Here is a 16,928-nt window from a genome sequence, read left to right as displayed (position 1 = left end):
AGTGCCCTGACTGGAGCCCCAAGTAGTCACAACTTTCCCTTCCAAGCTTGGGGAGAATTATGTACATTTTTTGCTGTTATTCTGTTAATTAGAAACATTTGTATCTTGCCTTTCAGTCCAATGAAGGGCCTAATCAAACTCGTTTGTGTGTGTGTGTGTGTGTGTGTGTGTGTGTGTACTAGCAACTAACAACAAGGAAGATTGTTGAGGAATTATTAGATGGAACAAAAAACTTTTTACTTGCTAGCAGAATATGGTGATTGAGGAGGATAAAACGAACAGAGGGGATTTCAGACTTTCCACTATTTTTTTATGGAGAAGATGGGAGGTATCACCAAGGGAGCATTATAAACACAATATTATAAATTATATTATAAATCAGAAAATTAATCATAGTCCATGATTTATTTGAGTTTAACAGCCTGCAGGCCATACAGTTAGGGTACTGTTCATCTGGTGGGTTAACTAAGCAAAGACTTACACCATGTACTAAGAAACTAGTTAAAGGTGACTGGAATCATACTGAAAAAAAAACCCAAAGCCATGAGGAAGTCTTCTCCATTAAATTTAGGTATTAAACCTGCTGCTAGTGCTGTTTTATCCTTGTATTTATATATATATTAACAGCCAAGATGAAGGACCATTAGTCACAAACTGCTTCAAAGCAAAGATTCTGTGACTGTCAAATGAATGTACCCAATTCACCTGTGCATGTGTTTTTGACTGTCCTAATATGAAGCAGAAAGGAAAAAGTTTCTGACTAAATGGATAGCTAAATTTGCCCCCTTTTCTGATGAGGTGAAATTAAGGTTGCTTCTTAATGGTCTAACTCAAACTGTGTAGTAGACAATTATACATATACATTATATTATTAATCAGAAAACAGGGTTTTCTGGACTGACTGGCCACCACACAGACGCAGATGAAGAAAGGTGTACCCCAGACACAAGAAATAAGAAATCACCTGATGCTTCTTGCAGCTAATCCAAAAACAGGTTACCTCTCTCTTGTACTGTGCAAGAATGAGCAGACAACATTCCATTCCACATTAGATCCCTTCTCCCTTTCATTTATCTAGCCCATTATTCCATCCAGCCCTTTATTGGAAGCAGATGATTAACATCATACACCAAGCTGGATCATGGGACCCCTCTCTGTTGTTTGCTATCCCCACTGTTCACCATCCAGTTCTTAATTGTTGACAGCTATTACACCGCCACTCCCCACTCCCCACTCCGGTTTTATATGGGCTCTTTATTTTATTTCGATATTTAATCTTGGGGGCAGTTGCTGTTTTTTGCTAAATGCTATCATGCAGCTTGAGATGAAATGCATTCATAGTTGAGGTTTTAACAGTTTTAAATTATATTGTGCTATATTTATCTCTATGAGCCTAACTCACCTTACAGGATGGTTGCAAAGATAAAATGGAAAAGAAGAGAACAAGGTCAGCCACTTGGGTCCCCAGGGTGAAGAAAGGTGGGGAATAAATTGTGTAAACAACTAAATAAATACCGTACATCCCACAGACATTCTCTCCTGCTAGAAAGGAAACAATGCTCCTTGGGGATTATGAATTCCCAGCAACAGTATGATGGGGGGTTGCAATGGGAAGAATCAGCAAACATTCACTTCATCTCTTGGCAGAAACCTTATATTTTATAATGTACATCACATATAACATGGGGGGGGGCAAACAATGGGTAAGTACCCCCTGAAAAACTGTTTGTGCATGAATGACGCTACCTGCTTCTTGTTCGCTCCGCCATTTTTTCCGTTGCGCTGCCACTAAAACAAGTCTATTTGCCTCATTTATATGTACTGTTGCCATGATTAAACCCAGAGGCTGGAGCGCTGAAAGCACTTACTTATCAAAACAGCCCCATTGACTTCAGAGGGGGTTACTAATGAATAATTAGTTCCACAATTGCAGCCATAATCAGGTAAATTATCTGCACATATTAGTCCTGCTCATTTCCCTGCGCAATTAGCTAACGTGCAGCAAGTGAGGGCTTGTTCCAATGATCTCTTTTGTATGGAGATGATTAATCCTTATTGATTATCCTGATTAACAATTCCCCCTGGGGCTGTCCTGACAAGTATGGGGAACCTAGAACTGCGTGTGCTCAATGAATCTGCTGTTTCCACTAACAGCTGGCATCAGGATGAAATTAAACACAAATAAGCTACTACAGTAGCACACCATGGTTGATTACCCACTGGCGCTGGGGTGCGTGGTGGGACTAGAAGCGCGTCATGGCAAGAAATCATGCTCCAACATGCTTCCTCTTTGCAGCACACCAAGAGAGGAAGTGCATCAGGGCAAGATTTCTGATCCAGACTTGCTTCCTCTTGCCCCACGCGGGCTTCTCACTTTCCACGGGGAAAGCGAGAGAACTTCTGATGCAATGTTTCGCACCAGAGCGGGGCAACAGTGGGGAACAGCTGACAGTGGGTAATCGGCACATGTCGAAGTTTGTGTTTTGAACAGCTTTTAAAAAGGCACGGATCCTAGATCATGGTGCAGCAGGCACTTCTCTGAGGAGATTGTCCTCTGCTACAGAGCTCACGTCCTCTGTTTGCACAATAGGAATTTTTTTCAGAGTCCCAAAGTGCCTTGTGCAGGAACTACATAGTAGATGACTGTGTCTACTGAGCTTGGAGAGAAGCATGTGTAGAGCAAAGATGCAGGATCCACACCATTATATATTTGTGTCCAAAGTGCAGAGGCATAACTCCAAGGGGACAGGAGGGCTGCGTGGCACACCGAGTGCACGCCCTGTGGGGGTGTGGTGTGGGTGTTCTGGGGGCATGGTGAGGGCAGGGCGGGGGCGTTTTGGGGCAGGACAGGGGCAGAGGACACGCTGGTGCACCAGGCGCTTTTCTCCCTTGCTACGCCTTGCTCTGCCATAGTGACATCTTCCCCAGTCTTAATTTGCCTTGTCCCTCAGAACACAACTGGAAAGTCTGCAGTTCTGATGCATACAACTTTTATGTATCTCTGGATTTGTTAATTAAAATGTATGGAATTGGGGTTATTATGGAGACTGAGAGAAACAGCTGGTGGGATCCAAGCTAGGGATGGGGTGCGGAATTTCTGAAGATTTTGGAGGTACAGCCTGGGGAGGGAAGGATTTTGGGAAGGGGGGACCTTAACAGGGTCCACCCTCCAAAACAGCCATTTTCTCTAAGGGATCTGATTTCTGTAGTCTGGAGAACAATTGTAATTCCAAGGGATCACAACCCCCCACCGGAATGTTCGTAACCCTAATCTAACCAATGTCTGCAGCATATTTCTACATGTTTCTTAACTTAGACACTAAACCTGGGAAATAAAATTGCATCTAGCATTTATATACATTTTTACAAAATCAAATGTGTCATTCGATTGCATTATTTTGACAGGTAGATGGGCCATTTTAAGCTTTTGCATTACTGCAAGTACTCATGGCTGAAATTCTGCTGAGAAATGATTTGGTGCATATCTAGAAGCGGTTTTCTGAAAATGAAATGGCACAGACTGTACCCGCTTGCAGGCTGCAGAAACTAATTTTAGGAAAGACGAGATTCTGCTGCTACAGTTCTATTAGTCTTTGGAGCGTAATAAAATGCAGGAACATAATGTCAGATAAAGTATATCCCTGTTTCCTCCTTTTGATGGCAGTGCACATTGGTGAGCGAATATTTTTATTATTGCAACTGAGACATCATGTTTTCAAGACTATTTAGGGTGAGTTTCTCACCCTGAAACATAATCAAGTCACCTTTTTATCAACATAATCAGGCTTTCAGACTGCACTTTGAAAATGAACCATCCTTCTCAAGCTCTTTGGACTGAAATTGCCTCATTCCCTTACCATGCTGGTTTAATAACAGCACAGTTTCTGCCAGCTGTTAAAGAAGGCCTGCTCTATTCACCTACTAAGTCAAGCTTATCCTACTGGCTGAATACAGTATCCAACCAAAGGTTGCCCTGAGCTGGCTAGCGCAATCTCATCAGATCTGACAAGCTCAGTAGGTTTGGCCCTGTTTAGCACTTGGATGGGAAACCACCAAAGAAATCCAGGGTTGCTACACAGAGAGAGGCAGCTGCAAACCACCTCTGAAGGTCTCTTGCCTGGAAGAGTCTAAAAAGTTGCCAGAAGGTACCCATCAGGACCCGTGCAGCTGCATTCTTGACTAGCTGAATCCCTTTGGATGGACAGCTTTGCTGTATAAAACGTTTCCGTTTTCTGCCCATCACTATATTAAGTGGCTTTGAAAGGGCTTTCTTGATATAAGTGTTGGAATAAGCGACTTCTGCATGCCTGGACACTGGGGGGTGCTGTGTATCTCACTCTGTGATGTTGCCTCTCTTGTTTGCCCTCCTTGTCTGGGCCAGGAGACCGCTCACTAACTTCCTTTCTTCCCCATGCTGGTTTCACTTCTGCTCTAGCCTTTGACCCGAGCGCATGGTCAATGGAAGCCTGCTCAGTGGGGCCTTTCCCACTGTAGCATTCTCTCACCTGCACACACGTGATGGCGCATTAGTTGTGCTCACTTGTCGTAGGGAAAGTAATCTCTTTAGACTAGGGTTTCTTTCTATCTGCCTTTTTCCTGGAACAAAGCTGTGAACTGGAGATGCTTGAATAAATGTAAGTTTTACCTTTTACATTTATCTCTTGGGAAGTTTCTATAAACTGCACTCACACACACTACTGGGCAGATCCATGACTCTAAACAAAACTAAATCTAACAATAAGCACTATGGTCTTCATTGTTGTTGTTACTTCTGCTGCTTTCTGTCCCTTTCTCTACTCTGGAACTATGCCTGCTCCATACAGTGATTAATATTTTGTCAGTGCTTTCTGAAGTGCAGGTAAACCAAGGAGTAGGATGGAGGCAGTCCTCCAGTAGGAGGCATGGTGAATATTTTGCGCGTAGTGGTTAAGTGCTTGCACTGCCACTCACATGGTCAAGAGTTTGAGCCTCCTGTGGGTCAGATCTCCTTGCAGCTGGCTCATGGTCAACTCAGCCATCCATCCATTCCTTGGTCGGTAAATGAGTACCTAGCACATAGCTAGGGGGTAAAGAATAGCCGGGGAAAGCAATGGCAAACTATCCCACAAAAACGGCTTGCCTATGAAATCACTGCTTGCAGTGGTACCCCAGGGTCAAACACGACTGAAAGGGAAACTTTGCCTTTTCTGGTAAGCAGGCTGGCCAAGATTTAAAATATCCAGAAGTCACTTATAAACTCCTTGCATAGTTACAGACTACCATTATACTACATATCTGCCATTTGTCCAGAAAAAAACAAAACCCCAGGCACCTTCTGTAAAAGAGCTCGGTCTTGATAGACGGACCTATTAGTATGGGTTAATAAAGCTGTACACAATGGATATATCCCCACCAATATAGATGATGTAAATACAAATGAAATAGATGAAGAACAGTCCCTTAAAAGCAGACCAACAGAATATTTTTATTTGGGTGCTGTGTGGTTTCTGGGCTGTATGGCCTTGTTCTAGCAGCATTCTCTCCTGACGTTTTGCCTGCATCTGTGGCTGGCATCTTCAGAGGATCTGATGTTGGGAAAGCAAGTGGAGTATATATACTGGAGTGTCCAGGGTGGGTGAAGAAACATTGTCTGTGAGTAACAAAGAAGACAGCCAGGTCAATAGGTGAGGGTATCTGAATAGAAGTATGAGTAACAATGCAGCCTATAGCATGGGAGTAACAATGGAGATAGCAAGGTCAATAGGTGGGAGCATCTGAATAGAAGTATTTCTTCACCCACCCTGGACACTCCAGCAGGTAAACATACTCCACTTGCTTTCCCAACATCAGATCCTCTGAAGATGCCAGCCACAGATGCAGGCGAAACGTCAGGAGAGAATGCTGCTAGAACACGGCCATACAGCCCGGAAACCACACAGCATCCAAGTGATTCTGGCCGTGAAAGCCTTCGACAGAATATTTTTAACTTATTGTGACAGGAAAGTAACATCAAAACATCATATAAAAGCACGTAAAGTTTTGTAGGAAGAGCAGTCAAACTCAAGAATTACTTGCCTGGACCTAAATCAAGTACAAAGGAACAGACCAGCATTGAGCATCCTTTTCAACTCAATTCTCCTAAAAATGTATTACTCTTAACATACAAGAAGCTGAACTTCCAGCCATGTTATGATTGGAAGTTCAGACATAGTAGCAGTAGGTCTGTTACGTCATTTATTGTCATTTTTCAATGCTATTCCACATGAATCCATTCCCCACTCCCTCAGCACTAAACGCTTACCCAAACAGACAGATTCGCTGGTCTTATCATTCAGCATCTTGAGTCTCCCGTTTGGAACAGAGGAAGTGCCACTCAGCAACAACACAATGAAGAGCAGGAAGGTGAAGGAGGGGGCCATCTTCCAACTTATTGTGAAGAAACAGAGGATACATTATAAGAAAAGAAGGAGGATTACTAAATATTACACTCTTTTAAGTGAAAGGGAATAATAAGACTTCTATACTGATCAATTCTGTCTGGGAGATTAACATAGCTATCTTGGGGGTATTTTACTATGTTAACCTCTTGGCATGACAATCCATCGGTAACTTAAATCCTGTCCTTTACCTGTATGACAAAATGGGAGTTTTAACCTTTTAATCCAGGGCTGCACAACTTGTAAGGCACAGAGCAGGACATAGCCAGGAGACAACCACACTCTTCACAGTTCCCTGTTCTCACAGTTTTAGGCAGGTGTTATACCCTGAAAGTTTTGTTAATCCTGTGGTGGACATGGCTAGTGCCAGACAGGCTTGTTTTAATGGTTAAAAACAAATGAACAAAATGTAACATGTGGTTGTGGTGGGTTTTCCGGGCTGTGTGGCCGTGGTCTGGTGGATCTTGTTCCTCACGTTTTGCCTGCATCTGTGGCTAGCATCTTCAGAGGGGTATCACAGAGGGAAGTCTGTTCCACGCTGTGCCCAAAATGTAACATGAATTGAGTTTGTCACAGCCAACTTTTAGAACATCGTCAATTTCTTTAGAAATGCCTCCATGACTGGAAGTTACCTCACAGAACGTCAAAGACATTGCACACAAAAACCAAGAGAACACAGTTATTTTGTTTGGATCAGGAGAACTCGTTTTTGCTCTCTCTGCATCATCGATTTGGAGTAGGAAGCTGTCTGAACAATTTGGATCTATATTTGGAATTGTTTGAAGCCAGGCTCTGTACAAAATCATCACGCAAAAATGCCTCCTAATGAGAGAAAAACCAACAGCACACTTTCTGTTGTGTCTTGAATGCTCAGCCACCTGACCTTGCTGGGTGTACTTTGCCAAGTTTATACTTTGCTAATTTCATTGTGGGGCTACATCCACATGCTTTGGGATATCGGCTTTTCTTGTCATAGAATAGTTACTGTTTGCAGCTGGAATTTCCTTTATGGACAAGACAGTCCAGTGAGAACTGATTGCTACAGCACAAAATGGCACAATATCCAGAGGTGTGCAGGTATAGCCTTTGTTGGATATTGCTCTGTTTCATTATAGACATGGTTCACCTTCTGGAGTGCTGTGTTCGACACAGGAAAATCCAGTTGTGAAGGACTATGGAAGAGCAATGTAGAGAAGTTAAGCAGTGTCTGATACGGGTGCTCCCAGCTGTCTCACGCTAAGTTTCCCAAGGCAAACAAACTACAGCATTCTTGAATATATTTAGATAAAATATTCATACCTCCACGTTTCTCCTGGAGGGCACAGCAGCTGCTTAAACCTGGCTCCAAAGTCTAAGGATGCAACTAGGAGTAGAAGTGGCTTAGTGGTTAAGAGCAGGTGCATTCTAATCTGGAGGAAGCAGGTTTGATTCCCTGCTCTGCTGCTTGAGCTGTGGAGGCTTATCTGGGGAATTCAGGTTAGCCTGTGCACTCCAACACACACCAGCTGGGTGACCTGGGGCTAGTCACAGTTCTTCTGAGCTCTCTCAGCCCCACCCACCTCACAGGATGTTTGTTGTGAGGGGGAAGGGAAAGGAGATTGCAAGCCCCTTTGAGTCTCCTTGCAGGAGAGAAAGGGGGGATCTAAATCCAAACTCTTCTTCTTCTTTTAAATGAGAGCTCTCTTTATATTTCTACTAATAGCCATCACAAGTCCCTCCTGAACTGACCTGGGACAACAACACTGAGAGAAGGGACTTATATCCTGTAGACTGTATTGAATAAACTTATTTACTTACAATAAAAATGCCCTCCACAGAACCTCTATTGAACCCAATAGATAAAATTGAAATAGCAACTCCAAGGGTGGGTGGGATTTATATCAGGAAAAGGGCGCAGTGAAAAAAAAAAAAGATCAAATTCTCTCTTTGCCGCTATCAAAGTCTCTCATAGTTTGTTCCTCTCCCAGGACTTTTGTTTGGTTCTTTGTCTTCTGGTTCAAGACAGAGACACGGGTTGGCTTTTAAATCATTACAAGTGGTAGGTATCTCTGTTTTGTTCAATGTTCAGAGAGTTAACATGCAGATCAAGCACGCAAAAAAAATTGATGCCACCACAAAATTTGATGGTAGACTGGATCTCGTGATCATTCTCTGTTGACAGAAGGGATTTTCATCAACAGAATCGGGCTTTACCTCTTCCTCCTGCTGCAGCCCCAAATTATTGCCAAATGTTGTTCTGGGAGACACCCCCCCCCCCCCCCCCCCCCCCGACTGCATGAGAAGGAAGCTGGCACAAAAACACTTGCTCAGTGGAAATTTCTACAGCATCCCACCTGGTATGTGTGGTGAAAACCATCCAAATATTTGGCACAAAGCACCATTGCAATATTCTGAGCGAGCTGACCAGGACCTTTTCTGCCTGACAGAATTATTCTGGATTTTCTTGGAAGCCTTGGAATTCGTTTGGGCCACAAGCACTGGAATTGGTTTCGGCACCGTTCTTATGCATGTCTGTCCTCCCTGTGCATTTTGACATTAGTGGAGTCAGTCCATTTTCTTCTAAATGTGACTGAAATAATGAGGACATTCTAGGGAGGGGGCTGTTATTGCTGGCATTGGTGGTGGATCATAGCACCCCTTATTTTTTTAAAAGGCACTAAAATATTTGGGTGCTGTGTGGTTTCCAGGCTGTATGGCCGTGTTCTAGCAGCATTATCTCCTGACGTTTCGCCTGCATCTGTGGCTGGCATCTATCAGAGGATCCTCTGAAGATGCCAGCCACAGATGCAGGCGAAACGTCAGGAGATAATGCTGCTAGAACACGGCCATACAGCCCGGAAACCACACAGCACCCAAGTGATTCCGGCCGTGAAAGCCTTCGACAATACACTAAAATATTTATATGCTTATCTAGTGTTGTAGGGGTAGTTTTTTTCTGAACTCCCAGTTTTCATTTTAAAAAAGTCTAGTCCCTTCCCTTGTTTAAGGCAAAAGGCATGTTTCATTGATGGGCAGGTCGTCGTCGTCGTCTCCTCCTCCTCCTCCTCCTCTTTTCACCTTTTACATGGTCCATTGTGGTTTAATTATCACAACAGTCCCAACAATTGAAAAGTGAGCTGCAGGTGGGTGGGAGTCAGTAAGACAAAGAAAACTGGCAGAAACATTACCCAGGAGAGAAAAGCCAACTCAAAATTGACTTCCAGGAAAAGATCAGGGTTAAAGTGGTCTGAAAAGTGCTGGAAGCCCCCATACCCTACCACCAGGTGGGACAAAAAACTGAAGGCATGTAGAAATTACATGTGTGGGTGGGTGGTTGGTGGGGGTAAGCCAAAGCCACACAGGGCCATAAACAGGAGCAGCAGTGGCGTAGGAGGTTAAGAGCTCGTGTATCTAATCTGGAGGAACCCGGTTCGATTCCCAGCTCTGCTGCCTGAGCTGTGGAGGCTTATGTGGGGAATTCAGATTAGCCTGTACACTCCCACACACGCCAGCTGGGTGACCTTGGGCTAGTCACAGCTACTCGGAGCTCTCTCAGCCCCACCTACCTCACAAGGTGTTTGTTGTGAGGGGGGAAGGGCAAGGAGATTGTAAGCCCCTTTGAGTGTCCTGCAGGAGAGAAAGGGGGGATATAAATCCAAACTCACTTCTAAAACTTCCACATATGTTCTGCATCCCTCAGGCAACAGTTACCCTAGAAAGGAAGGCCTGCTTCTTAGTTGGGAAAATGTTGCTCTGAGAGATTTGTACTCTGAGGTATTATCTTCGTTAGCTGCTCAGACGAACAGGCACCTTCTCATTTCACAACACCTGTAACTTTGTATAAGTCTTTCATCCTCTTCTTGACCTTTGCCTTCATAATTTGGAAATAGTTGTGTACACTACAACAGCCATGGGAAATGCCTTAGCAGTTGTTTCCAGAAAATGCAGATTAATAAAGATCATGAAGGTGATGGACTTCTGTACAAAGGCAACACACATTTCTCTTTACACATTACGGAGGAGCACACTGGCTGGATCCAGCAACCCTAACTTGTTTTCTGTACAGCAATCCCACAATCCCACAGGATCCACAAGTTCTCAATTCCCATTTAAGCGGTACCTGACTTGGATCATGACTATGGCATATATGGAGAAAGGGCTACAGCCTTTCCCAATTTTCCTGATCTATAACTGCTCCACAAGTATGGCATTTGACCCACTGCAGAAATCTACATGTACGTTAGCAAGTTAACTTGGGATTGACAACCTCCAGGTGGGACCTGGAGATCTCCTGGAATTACAACTCATCTCCACTGAGCAGCAGTGGCGTAGGAGGTTAAGAGCTCGTGTATCTAATCTGGAGGAACCGGGTTTGATTCCCCGTTCTGCCGCCTGAGCTGTGGAGGCTTATCTGGGGAATTCAGATTAGCCCGTCCACTCCCACACACGCCAGCTGGGTGACCTTGGGCTAGTCACAGCTTCTCGAAGCTCTCTCAGCCCCACCTACCTCACAGGGTGTTTGTTGTGAGGGGGGAAGGGCAAGGAGATTGTCAGCCCCTTTGAGTCTTCTGCAGGAGAGAAAGGGGGGATATAAATCCAAACTCTTCTTCTTCTTCTTCTTCCAAAGATCCGTTTTCCTAGAGAAAATGGCTGCTTTGGAGCACAGAGTCTGTGGCATTATACCGACTGAGGGCCCTTCCCCATCCTCCCCCGTCTCCCTTTTGCAAATGTCCAGGAATTCCCAACCTGGAGTTGGCCACCCGAGTTATACCAAGCAGGGCAAATGACACCATAATGGATCGTTTCAAGCCAGCAAAATGGAGAGGGAGAGCTGAAGACCATTTTCTATGTTTGCCACAGTCCCCATTCGAGTTAAACACGACATGCATGGGAACTGAGGATAACCTACAAGATACCTGTGACCATTCCACAGAATCAAGGGGGGCAGCCCTGGAACTGACCTGTGTAGTCTGTGTAATGTGCAAAGAGAGTTTATCTGGCAAAATGCCTGTGCCTTTTATACCTGCAATGACACTCAGCAAGTCCACACAAAAAAAGTTGTCTCTCTACCTGCTTCTATTCCAGAAAAAAAACCTGCCGCTCATGAGAACCTGCGACCATTACATTTTTAAGGCTTAAATGCCCAGTTTAATCAAAGTGGAAGGCCTAAAAAGAACAACTGCAGTCCAACCCAGCGCTTCCTGTCTTACCATCAGTTGCTGCTGCTGTGTCTTCTAACCACCACAGAAGAGGAAATGCCTCCTGAAGAGATGAGTCTTGCTTAGCAGCTGTCTCACTTCCAGTTTTGGTCTTCCTGTTTCTTAGCAAATAGCATGTAATGCTGGGTGGGACTTGAAGGCAGGAGTCAGAATTTCCTCAGAGACGTTATCCAACTGACAGGACCAAACGGCACACGACAAAGAGATGACGTTCAAGTGTCTCTCACTCAGTACCGGAGTCAGCAGTAGGTGGGGTCAGGTGCATTTCCATCTCCAAGGCCCATCCCTACTGTGAAATAAGCATGGTTTTTTCCACACTGCAAACGTCACACCACTGTAAAGTGGCAAATGACAACTTTGTTACTTTATTGCGATGGATGCTAAGCTCTCGACAAGGTGCCAAGGGACCCCCTTTGGGGTAAAACAGTCTATCAAATCGAATATATAAACCAGTGTTTCCCAACCTTTTTGAGGTCAGGGTCCCCTTGATCTCACGGTACCCCTGCTGCCACCCTCCACCTTCCCCTCCCATTGCCCCTGCTTGCCACTCACCCCACCTTCCCCTCCCAGGGTGAAGGGAAGCACTGCGGGTGGTGGTGGCTGCTGACCTTGTGGCAGGCCCTGCCCCATGGGCCAGCTCCATGTCCTTGCTGGCGCCGGTGGGAGATACCACAAAAATGAGGGGTGGTGGTAGTGTTGCCGCAGTACCCCGGGACATGCTCACGGCACCCCAGGGTACCAGGAAACCCTGGTTGAGAATGGCTGATATAAACAAACAAACAAATAAATACATTTGCCATTTCTAATAGTTGTGATGTGGAGGCAGGCAACATCAGACTACTTCTGAATGTCTCTTGCAGTGAAAACCCCTGCAGGGTTACCATAAGTCAGCTGCAACTAGATGACAAAAAAAAGGCCCACACTCCCCCTCTCATTGTTGAGACCCAGCGTGGCACAGTGGTTACGTGTGGTGGACTCTAATCTGGAGAACTGGATTTGATTCCCCACTCAGCCACAGGAGTGGTGGATTCTTAGCTGGTGAACTAAATTTGTTTCCCCACTCCTATACATGAAGGCTGCTGGGTGACCTTGGGCTAGTCACAGTTCTTTCAGAACTCTCCCAGCCCCACCTACTTCATAAGGTGTCTGTTGTGGGGAGAGGAAGGGGAAAAGGAGTTTGTAAGCTGCCTTGAGACTCCTTATAGGATATAAAAGCAGGATATGAATCCAAACTCTTCTTCTTAACAGCAAATCTATGGACGTCAAGGAGGTTTTTTTTTTTAGAATTTCTGCATGTTAACAGATACAACAAGAAAGGATCTTGCAAACATAGATGGACAAAGTGATAGACAAGTTGTTGGTGTCCAATATTTTGTGATCAGTGCTATGATAATAGCACCAACAGAGGGCAAGCCAGTGTTCTAGAAAAAAAATCCTGAGGTTTTCTTTCTTCCTTGTTCTCCGCACACCTGGCATCTTGTGTTGGTGCCCTCTGCAGACAGCTCTATTGAGGCAAAGGATTCTTTTGTAATATGTATGTAATAAACCATCACATTTTTTTTCTGGAGTAACAATGGATGTAGCTTCACACTTGCCAGATCTGACCCTAAAAGCTCAGACATGCTACATGATGGAGAAGATGCTGTCAAATTGGTTTCAAATTGCAGTTACCTAAACTAGTTGAGGCATTTAAGATGCTTTCTCATAATACACCTCCTGTTCTTTATAGGGACACAGAGTAAAAAAACTACATAGATATCTTGGTACCCAGTGAGAGCCCTCAGGGCAATGAACTATTTAATTTTTTTAAAAAAATATATGTAAATGTAAAACCAATAATTAAAGATCTGGATTGTGATTGTTGAAGGATTACATCAGCAGCATCAAAGATGTTGCTTTCGACTTAAAGAACTGAGTGTTGCATTTCTTCATATTAAAAATAAGTGTTTTTCTTGCATTCGCTATGACTTCTTTGACCCTGTGCGAAGCATTAAAATTAAGCTCTTTTCTCTCTACTGAATGGATCCAGAGGGAAATCTTTAGTACTGTGAGATTGTTCAACTGCTTAAGCATTCTGGAGGGATGTCGATTGACCTCCTCATTTTCACTGTCGAGAGTGGAGAAATTTTTCCTCATACCTTTGCACTGAGACACCTGCTGAACAATATTTGCATCACTTTTACACACATGATGCCAATCTTATTGAGTAGCCTTCCACTAAAACCATTCACTGAATAGCATTATGATAAGATCAAGGCATATTTTCTTCTGTCTGGTTTTATATACAACAATAAAAATAACTAAATAAAAATTTCAGATGATCTCTGTATCAGAGGAAGCAAATTGAAATGGAAAGGGGAGAACCAAAGGAGTGTGGTTAGAGGTAAAATGGATGCACTGAAGGGGAAGGCAGGCCCAGCTAAACTCTACTGGCCAGAGCCCAAGCAAACTTGGAACTGGCTCTCTGGTTCATTCCGCACATGCAGAATAATGCACTTTCAAACTGCTTTCAGTGCTCTTTGAAGCTGTGCGGAATGGCAAAATCCACTTGCAAACAGTTGTGAAAGTGGTTTGAAAACACATTATTTTGCGTGTGCGGAAGGGGCCTCAGTCTCACCTTTTGCACTTCAATCAGCATCCTCTCACACCATGAGGTCTTTTTCCAAGGTTTACAAGGTTTTTGAAAATTAGATTCTCAGACTGGAAGTTAAACTGAGGCCCCTTCCTCACATGTAGAATAATGCACTTTCAATCCACTTTCAATGCCCTTGGCAGCTGGATTTTACTGTGTGGGATAGCAAAATCCACTTGCCAACAATTGTGAAAGTGGATTGAGAGTGCATTATTCTGCTTGTGCAGAAGGGTCCTGAGATCTCTCCATGACATTTTTACCCACCCATCCTCCAATGGGTTCAGGGTGGTGTATATCATTCTCTCCACTTCCATTTTATCCTCACCACAATCCTGTGAGGTGGGGGCAGCCCAACTTTCCCAGATCCGAATCCAACTGCTCCCAATGGTGACTTTAAAAAAACACATACTGTTACCTGGGTAAAGCCAGTTTTGCAAACGGGCAGAAACAAGTTTTGTTTTGCACGCATGAACTCTTCTCCAGGTGAAATTATAAGAAGCCAGAGTTCAAGAGAAATTTTGAACACTCGGTGCACCTCTCATCCTTTAGTCATGCAAATGTATTTTCCTTGGCAGTCGTGAACTTTTAAGATAATACGGCTGTCAGAATTTGTGTTTGGATTATTCAAAACATTCTCAGTTCTTTAGCGGAGTGCTGGCAACCATCAGAAATCAATGTCTCCCCTGGACAGAGCGATCCACTAAGTCTGCCTAATGCAAGATGACATTTCCGCACCTGCCCCATCAATACCTTTTCCTTCCTCCTCTCAGGAGAAGCTCCTTTTAAGAAAGTGGCATGTTGTGATGCCTGCATTCTTTTAAAAAAATCCTCTGAAGATATTTTTTTAAAGCGCACATCTGATGGTGTTCTTTGAAATCCTTTACATTTCTGGGCCTTAAATTGTAAGGCATTATGGCAAAAGCAGAGCTTTTAAACTGTGAAGATTTAAAACTATGCCTCTTCTCCCAGGAGCAGTTTGCAACAAGCTCCCCCCCCACCCCTTTAATGCTATATATTTTATCATAGGCCCTTTCCGCACGGGCCATAAACAGCGGCTTGGGGACGGCAAAAACGCCGTCCCCAGGCCGCCGTTCGCACAGGGGGCGCAGCTGCCCATCCCGACGCCGGTGTTTCCCCAGTGCGCTTCGAAGCTTCCCGGCGCTTCCCCCCCTTCCTCCCTGTACTTACCTTGTCCCCGGGCCTCCGGCGTGTACTTACCTTGTCCCCGGGCCTCCGCGGTGCCGGCTGCCCGGCTCTTTCTAGGACTGTCCATGCGGACGGTCCTAGCGTCGTCGGGTCGGCATCGAGTACGCCGACCCAGCCGCTTCCGCATTCGTGCGGAAACGGCCATACTTTTCAAGTTTGAGTAAATTGACCTCAGCTATACACAAAGCACAGGTGCAAGATTATACCTCAGACTCACCCAATACAATGTCCTCATGGTTTCCATGAAAAAAAAAATTGTTCAGGCCTGCTCTGAGAGTGCCATTTTTTAAAGGCACATTGACTTCACACTGAAAGTTAAGTGTGCAGTCAATAGCACTACCCTGAAAAAAAATAAGAACTGGTGATGACTTTCTTTCTGAGACTGGACTGACTTTTTTTGGTGGGGGGATTGGTCTGTGATATAAGATTAACCCTGAAAGTTTGGAGAAATAGGGGCTTTTTTCTATTCCATAATTAATATCAGAAAAAGTTTCATTTGACACATTTTGAGATCCTTCCCCCCCCCTTAAAACTGTTGATTTTTATGGAGCAAAACAAAATATTACCTTAGTTGGTAGTGTGTGGAATTAATTTTCAGTTATTCTATGACGTTTGTTTCTGAAAGGGTCAGTTCACCAATTAGAAGAAGAAGAGTTTGGATTTATATCCCCCCTTTCTCTCCTGTAGGAGACTCAAAGGGGCTTACAATCTCCTTGCCCTTCCCCCCTCGCAACAAACACCCTGTGAGGTAGGTGGGGCTGAGAGAGCTCTGAAGAACAGTGACTAGCCCAAGGTCCCCCAGCTGGCGTGTGTGGGAGTGCACAGGCTAACCTGAATTCCTCAGATAAGCCTCCACAGCTCAGGCGGCAGAACGGGGAATCAAGCCCGGTTCCTCCAGATTAGAATTCACCTGCTCTTAACCACTACACCACTGCTGCTCATTAACCGTGGTAACGCAATAGTAGCGCTAAGCGTAATCATCAGGCATCTCAATAGATGTCATGTCTATGCAGAATGGCTCAGAGGTTTCATTGATAAGCTGATTGGAGAAAAATGGCCGACAAAGACATCAAGTGTGGCATCAAAAATGGCCGACAAAGACATCAACCGCTCCATCATTCCTGGATTCAGCCCCAGCTGACAGCCCCGCCCTTCCGCTTTCCAAGCACCATCAGTGGGATTCCTTGAGGAACAGGCAAGGCTTCCCTTCACTGTATTTGGATCCAACCACAGCTGAGAGAGCCCACTTCCCTTCCATCCAGGGGAGGAGCTGTGGCCGTGCAGCAGAACACCTGTTTAGCGTGCAGAACATTCCAGGTTCAATCCCTGGCATCTCCAGTTAAAAGATCTGCCAGTAGGTGATGTGACTGCCTGAGATCCCAGAGAGCTTTTGCTAGTCTGAGGCCCCTTCCGTACATGCAGAACAATGCACTTTCAATCCACTTTCTCAATTGCTTGCAAGTGGACTTTGCTATT

At 44.6% G+C, this 16,928-nt stretch overlaps 1 protein-coding gene across 1 annotated transcript in view; it reads right to left on the bottom strand.

Moving 5' to 3' along the window:
• AOAH (acyloxyacyl hydrolase) overlaps positions 1 to 11,635 on the bottom strand; it is a 99,530-nt gene extending 87,895 nt beyond the window's left edge. The window contains exons 1-2 of the mRNA XM_048511230.1: positions 11,606 to 11,635; positions 6,281 to 6,405 (exon numbers count right to left, since the gene is read on the bottom strand). Of these exons, the coding sequence (XP_048367187.1) occupies positions 6,281 to 6,398 (118 nt within the window). The 5' untranslated portion in view covers positions 6,399 to 6,405; positions 11,606 to 11,635. The remainder of the gene's footprint in view (positions 1 to 6,280; positions 6,406 to 11,605) is intronic.
• Positions 11,636 to 16,928: the final 5,293 nt, after the last annotated feature.

This window comes from Sphaerodactylus townsendi, linkage group LG11 (genome assembly GCF_021028975.2).
Source record: "Sphaerodactylus townsendi isolate TG3544 linkage group LG11, MPM_Stown_v2.3, whole genome shotgun sequence".
Taxonomy (NCBI): Eukaryota; Metazoa; Chordata; class Lepidosauria; order Squamata; family Sphaerodactylidae; genus Sphaerodactylus; species Sphaerodactylus townsendi.
The sequence above is the reverse complement of the archived record's forward strand: the minus strand, read 5'-3'. Positions and strand labels throughout refer to the sequence as shown.